The sequence below is a fragment of the Eumetopias jubatus genome, unplaced genomic scaffold (assembly GCF_037043125.1).
Source record: "Eumetopias jubatus isolate StellerSeaLion01/CBP00866 unplaced genomic scaffold, mEumJub1_p1.0 scaffold_1, whole genome shotgun sequence".
In the NCBI taxonomy this organism is placed as follows: domain Eukaryota; kingdom Metazoa; phylum Chordata; class Mammalia; order Carnivora; family Otariidae; genus Eumetopias; species Eumetopias jubatus.
In genome coordinates this window covers 137,032,256-137,050,768 of record NW_028274807.1, presented here as the reverse complement: position 1 = coordinate 137,050,768, position 18,513 = coordinate 137,032,256, and the positions used below count along the sequence as shown (strand labels likewise).

Sequence of the window (18,513 nt, the reverse complement as noted above, 5' to 3'; positions counted from 1 at the left end):
AATTGTAAATATCTATGCCCCTAACATGGGAGAAGACAATTATATAAGCCAATTAATAACAAAATCAAAGAAACACATTGACAACAATACAATAATAGTAGGGGACTTTAACACCCCCCTCAAAGAAATGGACAGATCATCTAAGCAAAAGATCAGCAAGGAAATAAAGACTTCAAATGACACACTGGACCAAATGGACTTCACAAACATATTCAGAACATTCCATCCCAAAGCAACAGAATATACATTCTTCTCTAGTGCCCATGGAACATTCTCCACAATAGATCACACCCTAGGTCACAAATCAGGTCTCAACCGGTACCAAAAGACTGGGATCATTCCCTGCATATTTTCAGACTATAGTGCTTTGAAACTAGAGCTCAATCACAGGAGGAAAGTCGGAGAGAACTCAAATACATGGAGGCTAAAGAGCATCCTACTAAAGAATGAATGGGTCAACCAGGAAATTAAAGAAGAATTTAAAAAATACACAGAAGCAAATGAAAATGAAAACACAACAGTTCAAAATCTTTGGGATGCAGCAAAGGTGGTCCTAAGAGGAAAGTATGTAGCAATACAAGCCTTTCTCAAGAAACAAGAAAGGTCTCACATACACAACCTAACCCTACAGCTAAAGGAGCTGGAGAAGGAACAGCAAATAAAGCCTAAACCCAGAAGAAGAGAAATAATAAAGATCAGAGCAGATCAATGAAATAAGAACCAAAAGGACAGGAGAACAGATCAACGAAACTAGGAGCTGGTTCTTTGAAAGAATTAATAAGACTGATAAACCCCTGGCCAGACTTATCAAAAAGAAAAATGACCCAAATAAATAAAATCATGAATGAAAGAGGAGATCACAACCAACACCAAAGAAATATGAACAATTAAAAGAACATATTATGAGCAACGATATGCCAGCAAATTAGACAATCCCATAACCACTAAGGAAATTGAAGCAGTAATCAAAAATCTCCCAACAAATAAGAGCCCAGGGCCAGATGGCTTCCCAGGGGAATTCTACCAAATATTTAAAGAAAAATTAATACCTATCTTTTTGAAACTGTTCCAAAAAATAGAAATGGAAGGAAAACTTCCAAACTCATTTTATGAGGCCAGCATTACCTTGATCCCAAAATCAAAGACTCCATCAAAAAGGAGAATTACAGACCAATATCTCTGATGAACATGGATGCAAAAATTCTCACCAAAATACTAGCCAATAGGATCCAATAGTACATTAAAAGGATTATTCACCATGACCAAGTGGGATTTATTCCTGGGCTGCAAGGTTGATTCAACATCCACACATCAATCAATGTGATACAATACATTAATAAAAGAAAGAACAAGAACCAAATGATCCTCTCAGTAGATGCAGAAAAAGCATTTCACAAAGTACAGCATCCTTTCTTGATTAAAACTCTTCAGAGTGTAGGGATAGAGGGTACAGACCTCAAAATCATAAAAACCATTTATGAAAAACCCACAGTGAATATCATGCTCAATGGGGAAAAACTGAGAGCTTTCCCCCTAAAGTCAGGAACACGGCAAGGATGTCCACTATCACCACTGCTATTCAACATAGTACTAGAAGCCCTAGCCACAGCGATCAGACAACAAAAAGAAATAAAAGGCATCCGAATCGGCAAAGAAGTCAAATTCTCACTCTTTGCAGATGATATGATACTTTATGTGGAAAACCCAAAAGACTCCACCCCAAAACTGCTAGAACTCATATAGGAATTCAGTAAAGTGGCAGGATATTAAATCAATGCACAGAAATCAGTTGTATTTCTATACACCAACAAGACAGAAGAAAGAGAAATTAAGGACTTGATCCCATTTACAATTGCACCCAAAACCATAAGATACCTAGGAATAAATCTAACCAAAGAGGCAAAGGATCTGTACTCAGAAAACTATAAAATACTCATGAAAGAAATTGAGGAAGACACAAAGAAATGGAAAAACGTTTCATGCTCATGGATTGGAAGAACAAATACTGTGAAGATGTCAATGCTACCTAGAGCAATCTACACATTTAATGCAATCCCTATCAAAATACCATCAACCTTTATCAAAGAAATGGAACAAATAATCCTAAAATTTGTATGGAACCAGGAAGACCCTGAAGAGCCAGAGGAATGTTGAAAAAGAAAAACAAAGCTGGTGGCGTCACAATTCCAGACTTCAAGCTTTATTACAAAACTGTCATCATCAAGACAGTATGGTACTGGCACAAAAACAGACACACAGATCAATGGAACAGAATAGAGAGCCCAGAAATGGACCCTCAACTCTATGGTCAACTAATCTTCAACAAAGCAGGAAAGAATGTCCAATGGAAAAGAGTCTCTTCAACAAATGGTGTTGGGAAAATTGGACAGCCCCATGCAGAAGAATGAAACCGGACCATTTCCTTACATCACACACAAAAATAGACTCAGATGGATGAAAGACCTAAATATGAGACAGGAGTCCATCAAAATCCTAGAGGAGAACACAGGCAGCAACCTCTTTGACCTCAGCCACAGCAACTTCTTCCTAGAAACTTCACCAAAGGCAAGGGAAGCAAGGGCAAAAATGAACTACTGGGACTTCATCAAGATAAAAAGCTTTTGCACAGCAAAGGAAACAGTCAACAAAACCAAAAGACAACCAAAAGAATGGGAGATGATATTGGCAAATGACATATCAGATAAAGGGCTAGTATCCAAAATCTATAAGGAACTTATCAAACTCAACACCCAAAGAACAAATAACCCAATCAAGGAATGGGCAGAAGACATGAACAGACATTTTTCCAAAGAAGACATCCAAATGGCCAAGAGACACATGAAAAAGTGCTCAACATTGCTCAGCATCAGGGAAATCCAAATCAAAACCTCAGTGAGATACCACCTCATACCAGTCAGAATGGCTAAAATTAACAAGTCAGGAAAGGACAGATATTGGTGAGGATGCAGAGAAAGGGGATCCTTCCTACACTGTTGGTGGGAATGCAAGCTGGTGCAGCCACTCTGGAAAACAGTATGGAGGTTCCTCAAAAAGTTGAGAATAGAACTACCATACAACCCAGCAATTGCACTACTGGGTATTTACCCCAAAGATACTAATGTAGTGATCCGAAGGGGTACGTGCACCCCAGTGTTTATATAAGCAATGTCCACAATAGCCAAACTATGGAAAGAGCCAAGATGTCCATCAACAGATGAATGGATAAAGAAGATGTGGTATATACACACACAATGGAATATTATGCAGCCATCAAAAAACCCTGAAATCTTGCCATTTGCACCAACGTGGATAGAACTAGAGGGTATTATGCTAAGTGAAATAAGTCAATCAGAGAAAGACATGTATCATATGACCTCACTGATATGAGGAATTCTTAATCTCAGGAAACAAACTGAGGGTTGCTGGAGTGGCAGGGGGTGGGAGGGATGGGGTGGCTGGGTGACAGACACTGGGGAGGGTATGTGCTATGGTGAGCGCTGTGAATTGTGTTAAGACTGATGAATCACAGACCTGTACCTCTGAAACAATACATTCTATGTTTAAAAAAAAAAAAAAAGAAGATAGTAGAAAGGGAAAAATAAAGGGGGGGAATCGGAGGGGGAGACGAACCATGAGAGACTATGGACTCTGAGAAACAAACTGAGGGTTCTAGAGGGGAGGGGGTTGGGGGGATGGGTTAGCCTGGTGATGGGTATTAAAGAGGGCATGTATTGAATGGAGCACTGGGTGTTATACGCAAACGATGAATCATGGAACACTACATCAAAAACTAATGATGTAATGTATGGTGATTAACATAACATAATAAAATAAAAAAAAAACCCAATTCCTCTGTACATAAAGAGTCTTTAAAAGTCAGTGTGATCACAGAGGGATCTCCTCAGTGCTACATGGATGGTGTCAGTGGTCTCAGAAGGTGGTACTCCCTGAAAGGTCACCTGAAGAGGCAATGTGACAACCACATGGGGAATTGTACTAAGACAGAGAGGAGATCAGGGTACCATGGCCTCTAGGCTGAGGGATCCCTCTCAGTGCACAATGGGCAGTCGACATCCTATATAGTGTTTTATGCTGTTAGCAATTTTTTTATTATGTTCAGTTAGCCACTGTATAGTACATCATTAGTTTCTTATGTAGTATTCAATGATTCATTTGTTGTGTATAACACCCAGTGCTCATCACAACACTTGCCTTCCATAGTACCCATCACCCTGTTACCCTATCTCCCCACCCTCCTCCTCTCTGAAACCCTCAGTTTGTTTCCCAGGATCCACAGTCTCTCATAGTTTGTCTCCCTCTCTGATTTCTCCCCCTTCAGTTTTCCTTTCCTTCTCCTATGATCCTCCGTGCTATTGCTTATGCTCCACATATGAATGAAACTATATGATAATTGACTTTCTCTGCTTGACTTATTTCACTTAGCATAATCCCCTCCAGTTCCATCCATGTCGATGCAAATAGTGGGTATTCATCCTTTCTGATGGCTGAATAATATTCCATTGTATATATAGACCACATCTTTATCCATTCGTCTGTTGAAGGGCATCTCGACTCCTTCCACAGTTTGGCTATTGTGGACATTTCTGCTATGAACATTGGGGTGCATGTGCCCCTTCTTTTCACTACATCTGTATCTTTGGGGTAAATACCTAGTAGTGCAATTGCTGGTTTTTTAACATCTTGAGAAATCTCCCATCAGGGAAACACAAATCACAAAACCACAATAAGATACCACCTTACATCAGTTAGAATGGCAAAAATTAACAAGACAGGAAACAACAAATGTTGGTGAGGATGTGGAAAAAGGGGAACCCTCTTACACTGTTGGTGGGAATGCAAGCTGGTATAGCTACTCTGGAAAACAGTATGCTTTCAGAAATTTTTAAAAATGTATTTACTTTAAAAATTTACATAAAGTCCATGCTATGTCATTTGTAAACCAGATACAGGTATTACTGATAATAAATATTATTAGAACAATTCAATTTACCAATAACAAACCTATTATATTAACAAACCACCCCATTAAGACATAGATTAAACGAGGACAGAAGTCTAAATTGCAAAATAAGTTAACCATCAAAGAAATAGTATTTAGAGTTTTGAAAGTGGAATACAGTGAGGATCTAAGAGAATTACATGAACCCCATACTCAGCTACTTAATAATCTCATCACTTCTACATATTTTAAGTGATAGATAAGACACCTGTGGCAAATGCCTACCTGGGAATAACACCTGAAACCTTTGTTTGTGTGGAGAACAAGAGACTACAGAATAGCTGGACAACAAACACAGGAAAAATAAGTCTTCTTGTTGAAACTAAACTGCTTAGAGGAGCCTGACACAGTTATGTCTCTCCTCTGACAGAAGCTGTAAATAAACCCAAATAGTGAGTGCTATGGTAAAAAAAAATACTATAGAAGGAAGGAGGACTAATTTTAAAAGGTGACAAACTTACTAGTGGTCCTAAGCTTTTGTAAAAAATGAAAGGAAAAAACAAAAAAACCCAAAACATTGGGATAGGTTATTTAGGGGAATAGGAAAGACCTTGACCTAAAATATACAATTTTTGCATAATTCTATCCCTATCATTAAAAAAAAACCCTCTTTTTATTCTAGAATGGGAAAAAGTAATCTTTTAGTCCTTTTTCACCATTGTAATCTTTATCTTTTAATCATCTTCATTTAAAAAATAATAAAGAAAAAGTTAATTAAAACCTAGACTTTTTGGCTCTTCAGAAATTCCTCAAGTAAAGGAAAGAAAGATAGGCTTTGAATAACTCTTTGGGAAAACAATTTTGAGTGAAATACACATTCCCATGTGAGGAAAGAATGGTACCTATTTATATTGAGGGTGCGCTTCACTTTTCAATTTCTTATTCGTGCTTTCAGAGCCTTCCATTGACAACAAGAGAAGAAACACGTAGCTTCAACAGCTTTATCCAGTCCCCTAAATAGCATCAGGTGCCAAAGACTCGAAGATACGTCACGGGAGAAAAACATCTCTAATACAGTTTGCTATATTTTAAACCAAGAAAGACAATCATTAATTGATTTTAGTGGAGGAAGAGGGCAGTTTTGGGAGAATGTAGAAACTGGTAAGTACTGATCTAGTCCATCCATTTCCTTATTAGTGTTTCTCTAAACAAAAAAGAGGTCATTGGTGATTTCTAAAAAGGAAAACCCCAAAATGACATTTTCTAAAAAGGTAAATTGAAGAACATTTTCATCATAAATTAATATATACAGCAGCTTTATAATGAGATCAACTTCCAAACCAATAAATTAGAGGTTACTGTTGCAGGGACAGCAATAGACTTTTTAACAGAAAACTGGTAGCAACAGCTAATCCCCATGTCTAGATTTATATTAATTAAGGGGCTATAAATATGCATAGGGAAATGCTAAGGAGAAGTGGGTCAAAGCCAGGGCTAAACACTGAGGTCAGTGTGTCTAAATTTACACCAAGATTATAATGAGACAAACTTAACTGACAAATACACTCTGATGAGTCCCATCAAATTTGAGTTTGCAGAGCAGAGTCTCAAATGAAAATTAAGTACTTAATCTTTAAAGGATAGTTGATTTAAGAGAAATTTAATAAGCATGTATTATTTTTATGAGAAAAACTGGAGTTATTTCTATTTTGAAAAAAAGAAAACCCAATATTGAGACATTATCAAGGAGTACACCTAGACCCTTTTCTCACCTTTAAGATATCCTTGCTCCACCATGAAAACTATGAATATGCAACATAGCCAGAGTTCCCCAAATGCAACTCCCATATATAAATCAATGGCTTCTTTGTCTAGTATAACTGAAACTTTAAATCACCTTTCCAGAGAATTAAACAAACAAGCAAATGAAAACCTCCCCCAAAGAGTAACCTGTCACTTACAAACTTTCACCAAGTTGGACACAGACTATTTTGAACTCAGATGTGATGAATCCCAACTTGATGCTATCCACAATACTCTGAATGTGAATCCACTGAAAGGATGCATTTTCTGCAGGAATGGAACCATTCTGAATAAGCCTAATGTTAAAATATACCATCCCTATCAGACCCTTGCCTAGATAAAAATGTATACATTTCTCAGATAGATGAATCCTCCTAGAGAGGACCAGGGGTGGCTAGCACTCTTATGTGCCTTTCCCCCCATGTAGCAGGATTATTTATTATTCATGCACTGAGGCTGAGTGATCTTTTTGAGAGTCTTTCTTATAAAAATCTAACTCAAAGCTAGATAAACCATAAAGGCATCTCCTCTAGGTCTCCATTTGTCCTAACTTCCCTTATTTGAATTAGACTGTATATGAACATGTTTTCATCATGGGAGACAGTCTAGACAGAAAGTCAGTCACTGGAGTACAAGTGTGGCCACGATGCTCTGAATAAAAGGTTGTGCACCTCACTGATGTGAGCAGTTGCCCCATAAGGTAATACCTATACCTGCCTACAGGCACTCAGGCATATAGGTTTTTGCAGGCTGCCCTCAGCATTTGAGTATCACAAAAAATATGACTTATTTGGGGAAATGCTCTCAGAGGAAAGGCAGTTCTGAATTAGGGGGAAAATATCCTTATATTTTCAAGAAAAGATAAACTGGGGCATTCAATATTCAAGCTTATAAGTGCTTTATTTGGCAATAGGTTTCTCCACAGGATACTTAAGCAGGAAGTTCTTCAAATATATCTAAAGCATTTTGATTTATGATTTTTTTTCCAGGAACACTACCTGTCATGGAAAGAAATATGCCTGTAGTTTAAAGGAACTCCAATGCTGCTTATTATGCAAATTCCTCACCAATTCGACATGATCAAAAGTTCAACAGCTATAAGAAGCATTAAGCTCCAGGATCTCTTACAGGACAAATATAAGGAGTAGGAAAAAAGAAAGAAGTTATTGCTGTTGTGTAGGGATAATTAGCCTGACATGTCAAAAGCATCTTCTTTTTTAAATAAGAATTATTGTGACTGTTGTTACTGGAAGCACCCTGCCCAGGCCAGGTACTGAATGGAAGGCATTTAGAAAGTAAGGAAATGTAAAGATAACTGCTTGGTAATTAAGGGTCTCAGACTCAGACACTGGTAGGGTTACATTAATTCTACATATTTCCATAATTATAATATTTCTCCCAAGACACAATATGATCTCAAATACCCAAATTAAAAAGGCAACATGTTATTCAATCATCCGGTGTTTTGTCCACACAAGTAAATCCCTGGACAATTAGAGGATTTTTATTATGTTGTTTTAGAACTCTCAAATTTCCATTTTAAAACACTATAGTGCATTGTTATGATTTCAAATATATATTATTTAAATGTGTTATTTAAATAATTTATTTTCATTTCTCCTTAAAAAAGAAAACCAAGACTACCAGTAGCCTACTTTCCACAGCAACACATTCTGCACACTTCAGTAACAAATATTAATAGTAATTCTAATGCAGCAACCTATTCTGAAGTTTACTGTATTATCTCTTTTAAAAAGGGTTGCCATGAAAGTTAATAGTATGGAGCAATATTATCTAAGAATATTTAGTCTGTCTGAAAAAAGTCCTTGACAACCTATAAAAATACCCAAACCTTAAATAAAGGTAAGTTTTGAAGCTGACTGAGGAATACATTAGGGTTCATTATAACCATTTTCTCTATTTTTTGAATATGAAAAGTTCACTTCCTCTCTGTCCTTGGTAAAGCAGAGTCTAAAGCCATCTAGTGTAAACATTTTACTAGTATTTCCTACATGTGCTTAAACATATTAGGTCTTCACTTATTTAAAATTTCCTACAACTCATTAAAAAATTACTAACCTGGTTGACATCCTAATTATACTGAATTGGTAAGATTTTAGTGCTGTTATAGGACACACCAATCAGAATCCTACAAAGGATGAGTGGACAACTCTATAGTGATAAAAAGCAAAGCAAAACAAAACAAACCCAGAAAAGATAATATATCGCCACCCTAGGGATTCATCTTCCTGCTTTATGAATGCTGGTAGCATAGCTATTACCTGGTTCAGAGCTATTTCCTGGGTCAGAGGTAAGGAAATGAGAAAAATAAACACAAGCATGATAAACACAAAGTTGTATTTTCTTCTTTACCAAAAGGGAGCAATTTCTCCAATGCCCCTCCCCCCTTTTAAGATTTTATTTATTTGAGAGAGAAAGCATGTGTGTGTGTGTGAGAGAGAGAGCGCACACACTCACAAGCAGGGGGAACAGCAGAGGCAGAGGGAGAAGCAGGCTCCCCGCTGAGCAGGAAGCCTGATGCAGGGCTCCAGCCCAGGACCCCAGGATCATGACCTGAGCCGAAGGCAGATGCTTAACGACTGAGCTACCCAGGCGCCCCTAACAGGCACATTTTGAATGCAACCCATATAACAGCAAATAAGGTATAGTTTTTACCATTTTTTTTTTAAGAATTTTATTTATTCATTTGAGACACAGAGATACAGAGAGAGAGAAGAGAAAGCATGAGCTGGGAGAGAGGCAGAGGGAGAGGGAGAAGCAGGCTCCTTGCTGAGCCAGGAGCCTGATGTGGGGCTTGATCCCAGGACCCTGGGATCATGACCTGAGCCGAAGGCAGACGCTTAACCATCTGAGCCACCCAGGCGCACCTAGTTTTTACCATTTTTAAAAGAATCAAGCTACCAAGGAGATATATTTAACTAAGAAAGTAACAAAGTTTTTGTAGGTCAGCATTTTTGGACAATGATATATCAAAAAAATAATAAATAGCTAATATTCTTTTTAACCTAGACAAATTGGATGTTCAGGAAAGATATCAAACTGATTGTTATGTTAAATAAAGACTTCCTACAAAAGAAATATCAAGGTTGATTAGGACACCTGCTTTGTCATGGAGTCATCTCTCCCCTGCATCATGAAGCCACCAATTCCTTCCTGGCAACTCTGACTCAACTTCTTTTTACTTGTTTCACTACCTGGCAATCCAAAACCTAAACCCATAGTCAGATAATTTTAGCTTTCTTTTCTCACTCTGTGTTTTCTAGAAAATCATGATACTTTGATAAAGTACCATAAAACTGGATCTTTTAGTTTACATTATTATATACTAGTATCCCTTGTAAGACAACTAAAGGGTTCCTTTCTACAGAATGACAAGGTAGGGAAACACATTTATAAATATACAGGTAACCAGAATTAAAATCTTTAAAAAAAAAAAAGGTATCATTTATTTATTTCTTTTAGACGTGAGGGAGGGGGGAGAGACCCATTAGCAAACAGGGGGAGGGGCAGAGGGGGAGGGAAAGGGACAAAGCGGGAGGGAGAGGGTTAAGCAGACTCCACACTGAGCATTAAGCCCAATGTGGGCTTAATCCAATGACTGTGAGATCATGACCCCAGATGAAATCCAGAGTCAGATACTCAACTGACTGGGCCACCCAGGCACTCTGATACTTTGCTTTTTTCAAACCAAATGTATGATGGTACAGAATCATTTCTGTGAAACTTCTTTAATTCACAAAACAGAAATGTTCTTCCCCTTAATGATGTGTATTCCCTGATTTTATTCATCCTTTCAATGAATCTTCAGTTCTCTAGGGCCTCCACACCATAGATGACATATTCCAAGTACATCTGAATGAGCCTATGGGAACGTGTGATGCAAGAGGGGGCAGTGTGCCAGGATTCTACAGATAATACTAAGTTAGAACGCAAAGTCCTTTACACATTTTTTTGGACTTTACTTACTTTCCTGGTTTTTAAAATACCGGGTAGATTGACTACCTACATATACATATAGCTTTTCTTTACATAAGGTGTCAGAGAAGTTAAAAGACTATGAGTTATAGCCTAACCACATCCATATTTGGAAAGTACTGATTAGAATGACTTCTGGAATTTATCAATGTGACATTTTAGAAGAGAGCCAATTCTTCACAAAGAGAACAGCTTGAAGTTAGCTTTATGTTGTACCATATATTTCTACTTCATAATTTTCTCACTTTAAAAAAAAAGTCATAGGCATTAGGAGAAACCTTATGTCTATGCACCCATATTAAATGTCTTTTTTAGAAAAAAAAATTTTTGCATTCCTGCTAAGATAGCCAGCTTTGAAAACAGGTAGGCTTATCATTTTTACAGCTTTATCTGAATTTCAGTTAAAGAAATTGTTCTTTGCCAGTTCTCAAGTGTAGTAGAATAGGATGTGTAGAAGAAGCAGGCAGAAGAATCCTCTTAAAAGTCCATTTATGTACCTTTCATCAGTCTAACAGCTCACGAGTTTAGTGTAAATAATCTACACAAATATGCCTGTGTTGAAATAATTAATTCTACTTTATGGTCTCCATCCCCTAGCAGTCACTATCAATTATAAAATTTTCACGTTTGGTAACACAATTTATTATGCAATCATAACCAGGTCAAAGACAAGCAATTAATAACAATCAAAGTTAGGTATCTGAGACAATTTATGGATAAGGATTGTATCAGTTGGTTAAAAAACAGGCAATAAGTGATCTGAAACAAAGGGCTGGGATGTTGGAGACTGAGGAAGAGGCCATTCTCTGACCTTTTCCAGAACACTATCAAAGAACCATTGGGAGCAAATTCCTCTTTCCATTTGCTCAGTCCGTTTGGGAAGAATAAAGCTCTTACCAACGAAGCTGCAGCTGTGCTCACCCTTGGCTTAATCACTGTGTAAGGCTGAGGGTCAATTAGCTGCCATTCTTAGTTCTATTTGTTGTTCTAATAAAGATACACATAAATCTAAGACTGGGAGTAACCAATATTTGATTTTCATTTGGAAGGTGCTGGGGGGTAGGGGGAAGAGCTCATCCAAATTGAGTGTTGATGTTTGTGGGTATGCTCAGAGCATTTTCATTTGACCTGGTCTGTACACTTTTGCCTATTTGAAGAGTGGTCAACAAAGACTTCATGGTTGTATGAAAGTAGGACCCTGATGGCTCAGGCTGAACCATGAGGCAGCTTTTAGTTTAAAGGCAGATGACAGGGAAATGAAATACACAGGGCAAAGGTCAGAGCCCAAAGGCTTCCCTCACAGAACAAAAGAGTCAAATTACACACCTTTTACAGATTACACTGCTGCTCATCTTTGGCAATTAAAAATAAATCCTTATTATGGAAAATTTCAAACATATTCAAAGGTAGATCATTATAATGAACCCCCCACCATGTACCCATCACTCATCATTCAACACTTAAAATGGTCAATCTCTTATCTTCCACATCCCTCTCTACTTCTGATCTTTCTGGATTATTTTGAAGCAAATTCTAGATATCAAAGGACTCTATCTGCAAATAGTTCATTTTTCTAAAAGGTAAGGACATGTAAAAAAATTCATAATCAAATTTCTCTTTTATTATGCCTAAAAATTTCTGGCAATAATTCCTTAGTATCAAGGGCTCAGTTTTCAAATTTCCAATTATCTCATAAAAGTCATACATTTGGGGCATAATTTTTTAATGATACAGTATCAGAATTACATTCAGAATAAAACAAGCTTTTAACACTTCAGATAGCAAAAGCAGTGGAGTAGAAAAGTAGAACTGAGATAAATAAAATAATGCCAGATGACATCCAGATTTATATACTTTTCAGAAAAAGAAGAGAAAAAAAGATTAGACGTATTTCTGAAAATTACTCTGTAAATAAAGCATCTGAAATAGGGAAACTGTTGACCTGCTTGTTTTATCTCATAATTGTCAGTGTTCTCAGGATAGTTCATTTTATATGAGGCAAAATACCCATTACTTTTAGGTCTGAAGACGGCAAGATAAGCATATTTTAAGTAATAAAGAGACTTCATACAAAGAATGTGATAAATATCTAAGAGTTTAAAAAAGTAACCACAGGCGCGCCTGGGTGGCTCAGTCGTTAAGCGTCTGCCTTCGGCTCAGGTCATGGTCCCAGGGTCCTGGGATCCAGCCCTGCATCGGGCTCCCTGCTCAGGAGGAAGCCTGCTTCTCCCTCTCCCACTCCCCCTGCTTGTGTTCCCTCTCTCGCTGTGTCTCTGTCAAATAAATAAATAAAATCTTTAAAAAAAATTAACCACAAAAAAGCAAAAACAAACTTCAAAAGATAAATCAAATAGGACAGAGCTTAAATTTTGTATATACTTGAAAAGAGAGTATTGACAAATAAGAGCATTCCATGAAAAATGGAAATCTGATTAGTACTTTTAAACTTCAGCAATTCACAGATTAAATCATGTTCACCAAGGAGGACTAAATTCCAAGAGCCTGGAAGGTTGGTCCTGGCCTTTTGAGCTTATCATCCTCTACTCCTTTCTGCTGCCACTCTGTTCCTCAGCGGTATGACACAGCCAAACTGGTAGCCAGGTGATGTCTGACAAATAAGAGTGCTCTGGGCAGGCTCAAACAGCATCACTGTGAAGTGCGAACAGGCCTATAAAGGCAGCAGTTAGACCTACCTAGACTGCTGCACTGGGAACAGAATGATTATCACTGGTGCACCCGTCCACTGGCTGGTAACTGTTGGGACATTTTGCCACCCGAGAGATAATCCTTCCTAGGAAATAATGCAATAGGGACTACTAATTCAAGGTTAGGCTTTCTCCAGAGTTTAAATCCAGGAGTGTCAGTGCTGAGGTGGTGGTGTTTAGAGATTATTCAATTATTCTCTTCTCTCAATTAAATTCAACTGAGTAGGGATTTATCAGCCACTGAATGTATGGCTATTTGGAGTCCTAAAAACTCTGGGAAATGACATCAACAGCAGTCCATGACTGTTTACAAAGGGCTTGCACAGGTACCTCACAGGAATACCATGATTTAGGTAGGGCTGACGATTATCTCTGTTTTTTATGAGAAATCGAGTCTGAGGAAAGTTAAGTGACCAGTACAAGTCACACAACTAACAGTGGAGCTGATATTAAAATCTGTAACTGCTGACTATAAACACTATGCAGTAAGGATGTGCAGCCTCACCCTCAAATATTTAACATTTATGAATAGCCCAAAAATTCTTAGAAGAGACAAATGTAAATTATGAGAAAAGTATGAAAATTGATTAAAAAATCAGTTTATGTGGGGAGAAGTGTGAGAAAACTTTTAAAATTGGTTAAATTTATATCCTTATGCAAAGCCTACTTCGCAACTAATAGCACTCTCATGTTAAAATAGCTCTATAGATTCAGTATAGGAAAATCTTATTTATTTGTATTCTATCAAACTTATATGTGTGATAATTGAAGATAAGTTTAGATTGAAGTTTAACTTAAATCCGGGGGGGGGAAATCTGCAGATCAGAAGTGACCCAGAAAAGAATGTGAAGTAAATCCATTGAAAAAAATGGACATTTTAACTTGTTTAACATAAATCTTTTCAAGACTCTAAAAGTGTGAACACACGTATAGATGATGTGCCAATTAGGAAATGTTCTTATACATGTTTAAAACATTTAGTCCATTGGCATGTATTTTACAAACAATATTCTATTCTTTTATCAGATGGGCTATAACTAATTGGTAAAACTTAAGGTTTTATCTTTAGGCTTATTCTTTACTTTTTCTTTATCCTTTAGGCTTATTCTTACTATCAATAGCATTATTTTCAAAATCTATTTATTTATTTGATTTTGCTTTAGCCATGGTGAGTGATTTTATTTTTATTCTTTTGCAGAATGTATCTGTAATTTTCTGAGACACAGCAAAAGAGAACTCTAATTTACTGAACAGAAATCTTTTTGATTGCTGAGAGAAGGCTTTGGTGGGGTAAATGTATTAAGCAGGGATTACCTGTACAGAGAACAGTTTCCCACATATGAGCTGATTCAGAGATAGGCCCATTTTAGCTGACTGGGAGACCAAGCAGGCCTGGCTACCACTGGGATAAGGAATGCCTCTTAGCATGGAGCTTTTTCTCTAAGTGTGAAGTTATACCTTCTTCCATGTGCAAGTGAGGATATTCATCCAGTGCTCAGAAGTGCCTCCTAAATAGTATGGTCTCAAAATTTCTTTCTTTTCTCCCCCTAGTTTTATTGAGATATATTTGACATAAAACACCACTAAGTTTAAGGTGTACAGCATGATGACCTCATGTCAAAAGTTTCCTGAATAAGTGACTTACTTCTCAAAATAAAATTTTCTCTGAAAATACCACTCCCCTCTAAATTTCAGCAAAGCCCTGAAGTACTCTTTTGGGAGTGGGGAGGCAGATGCAGTTCCATGTCCACCATTTCCAGGAGGACTACCTGGTTTAGTCCTCATATCACACAAAAAATGTCTTTTGATGACATTACCTCTAAATGAAGTTTTACACAGTCATACAGACAAATGGGATTGAAATAGGAATGAGACAGAACACAGTATTTGTCATTCAGTTTTAAATTAGTGCAGCATTACTGAACTTCACTATCTGGGGTAGAAGTAGGAAATAATTTTAAAAACATATGATCTTGCACAATTACATTTTATTTTCCTTTTGAAGTATTTTTATATATCCTTATTTTAAAAAGTTTCTACTATTGAAAAATAACACACAGAATTTGAACGGATAATTTATAATTATAATTTATGTTTTATAAACAAGCCAGGAGCCTAAAAGAGACCCTGATTCCCCTTTGTCATTTCTCTCTTGTCTAAAACTTCACTTACCTAGTGAACAGAATTTATTCCTGAACGTGGAAGACAGAACCTCAAGAAATATTAATACTAATTAAATACTCAAAGAAGAGTTTCTCATTGAAAACATCAATGAAAACTCTGTAGCGACCTTTGGATTTTTGTAGTTTCCAAAATAAACCCAAATATGTAAAAACTTGGCAGTTGGTCTTCTGGTTAAAAGAAGCTGGTCAAAGACACATAATCACACATCTAGGACAACATAGAAAGTAAGAACTTTCAGCATTAAGCACACCAGCAAAAGCCACAAAGGCTCAGCCATAAACTCTCCTTAGTTTTCCTGGGAAGATGTACTTCCTAGTTGAGGACCATTCAGCTTTTTTGTTCTATTAGCTTGAAAGGACGCATGGTTATTAAAATGCCAACAAGGTCACGTCTGCATGGTACTGCTTGGTTGTTATCAGATTTTAATAGCCTACATTTCTCAAATTAACATCTTCTGGTAGGCATCTAATTAAAAATTAAGCCATTCAATTTGAATTTTTATTATTATTCAGCATTGCATTTGTAATGCATTCTTTAAATGCACTTCCCAATTCAAAATGATTTTTCATTACTTTTTATCACACTCTGCTTTTTCCTTCTTGGCAAATAATAGGTCTTAAAAAGACTAATGAGAAGACCCACTTAAAAAGAAAGCAGTTACACACCATGGAAATTTAAAATCAATAATAATAATAGTTACAGTAGCAGTAGTAGTGGTGGTGGCAGTAAACAATTCACTAAGGTCTGACATTTAAGTCGAATAGACTTGAATTCAGTATTGGACTTAAAGTCTCTTACCAGGGTTGCAATCTGTAAGAAGTGAGCAGATGGAGAGGAGAACTTTAGAAATGGTTAGGGCTGGACTCCAGTTGTCCTTTAGGATGTCCAGACAGATGACGCCCTGGCTGTTAATATTACAGTGATAGATTCTTGTTCGGAAGGTAACCTAGAAGAAAATGTAAAGTTGTTAAGAACAGACATACTTTTTATTAAATAAAATAATCCAAGGGTCGCTGGTTGAACCATATACTTAAATTTTCCTTAGGCACATGAAAAGAATCAATAAACAAAATCATTATTTCAGAATTTGTTATTATGGACACAGAGAATTAAACCCCAATAACGAAATCATGTTCTTTTGCTTTTGATGAAGGGTCCGATTACTTAACTAATGTTCTGGGGACTGAATTTGCTGCAATTGTAGGAATGTTCGTAAGAGAAAAACTGTGACTTCTAAAAACATTTCAAAGAAAAATTTCAAAATTAAAAATTTCAAAGGAAACTTGTTGGAGTCCATTTGTTTTAAGGATTTTGTATATTTTAAAGTTGAAAACAGCATGGGGATACTATAAAAAGAACATACTATTTGTCATGGTTTAAAAACATGAATTAGGCATGTATGTAAATAATATACGTAGTTTATAAAAATATTACAGTTTATGAACCTTTTCCTCCTTAAATTCTATATCTTGAATATAATATTAGCATAGCCTACCTCTGTCCTATGATAGCTAGATCACCACTGCGCTTTGTTTAGGTATAATTTTGAAACATGTTTATAACATTTTTAAAGAACTTCAATTCAAAAGTTAAGTCTAAATCAGTTTTATAACCCTGGTAAAACTCTGTTTTATAAAAGTCTGAGATAAGCAATAATAAGATCTTAACGATATTTATTAATATCATGTTTATAAGTATTCTCAAAATTTAAGTTGAAATATAAAAAAATCTTGGTGTGTTAAAGACCAGTCTTCTGGTTCCCTAAGTTCAAAATGGCAATGAGCCAAAAAATACATGGCAGGTTTTGTTGCCACCTCCCCAGGGCATCCAGCATCCACTCAAACATCAGATTTACTTAATTTGTAAAATCAAGACTCAGAAAGGACAGACAGATCCCATCTTCTACAATTAGTGAACAACATAGTACCATTCTCAGGCTAGATTAATACTTCTAGTAAGAACTGTCCTAGGGCATCTGGGTGGCTCAGCTGGTTAAGTGTTTGTCTTCAACTCAGGTCATGATCTCGGGGTCTTGGGATTGAGCCCCATGTCTGGCTCCCTACTCAGCGGGGAGTCTGCTTCTCCCTCTGCCCCTCCCCCCACTCATGCTCATGCTCATTTCTCTCTCTCAAGTAAATAAATAAAATCTTAAAAAAAAAAAGTGCCCTTTTAGGAACATGTCAGACCTTACAGATAACTTCAACATTCCTTCTACACAAAGACATTCCAAACACCTAGCAATGACGAAGAAAATATAACATTAAAAAAAAAAGCATAGCTGAATTTGCACAGAGAATCCCCAGAGGGCAGAAATGAAAACCCAAAATTATAGTAAGTACATGAGCTGACAGTGTAGCTACCAGGGGTTGGGCCTAGGGAAGAGGGAGAGGGTGAAGGATAGTAGCCAGTCTGGATAAAACGGAGGCTTGGGTTTTGATGCCCTCATGGAGAAAGGTGAAACCTTAGGTCTACATGTGGCAAGAGGCTGGAATTGAGAGCCCTTACATAGATTAGGACACTTGAGCAGCTAGTCTTTTAGTATAAGGATGGACTTGAAAAGATAATGCCTTCTGGGAGAGATAGCAAAGACACTTGCTAGAGAAAGCCTAGGCTCTGAAGTGAGGAGAAAAATGTTTCCCCTGCATTCTAAATCCTGGGCATATATACTATGCAAATACCAACTGAAAAAGAGCTTAAATGGCTATATTGCTATCAGATCTATCTATCTATCTATCTATCTATCTATCTATCTATCTATCTATCTATCTATCTATCTATCTATCTATCTATCTATCTATGTTGAAGGCAAAATGAATAAAGATGATTGCTGCATTATGATAAAATGAACAATTCATCAGAAAAATA

At 36.8% G+C, this 18,513-nt stretch overlaps 1 protein-coding gene across 1 annotated transcript in view; it reads right to left on the bottom strand.

The window, feature by feature from the left end:
- Nucleotides 1–18,513, bottom strand: part of UBE2E2 (ubiquitin conjugating enzyme E2 E2) — a 377,440-nt gene that overhangs the window by 34,960 nt on the left and 323,967 nt on the right. Inside the window, exon 5 of the mRNA XM_028099234.2 lies at nucleotides 16,447–16,594. Coding sequence (XP_027955035.1) covers nucleotides 16,447–16,594 — 148 coding nt within the window. The remainder of the gene's footprint in view (nucleotides 1–16,446; nucleotides 16,595–18,513) is intronic.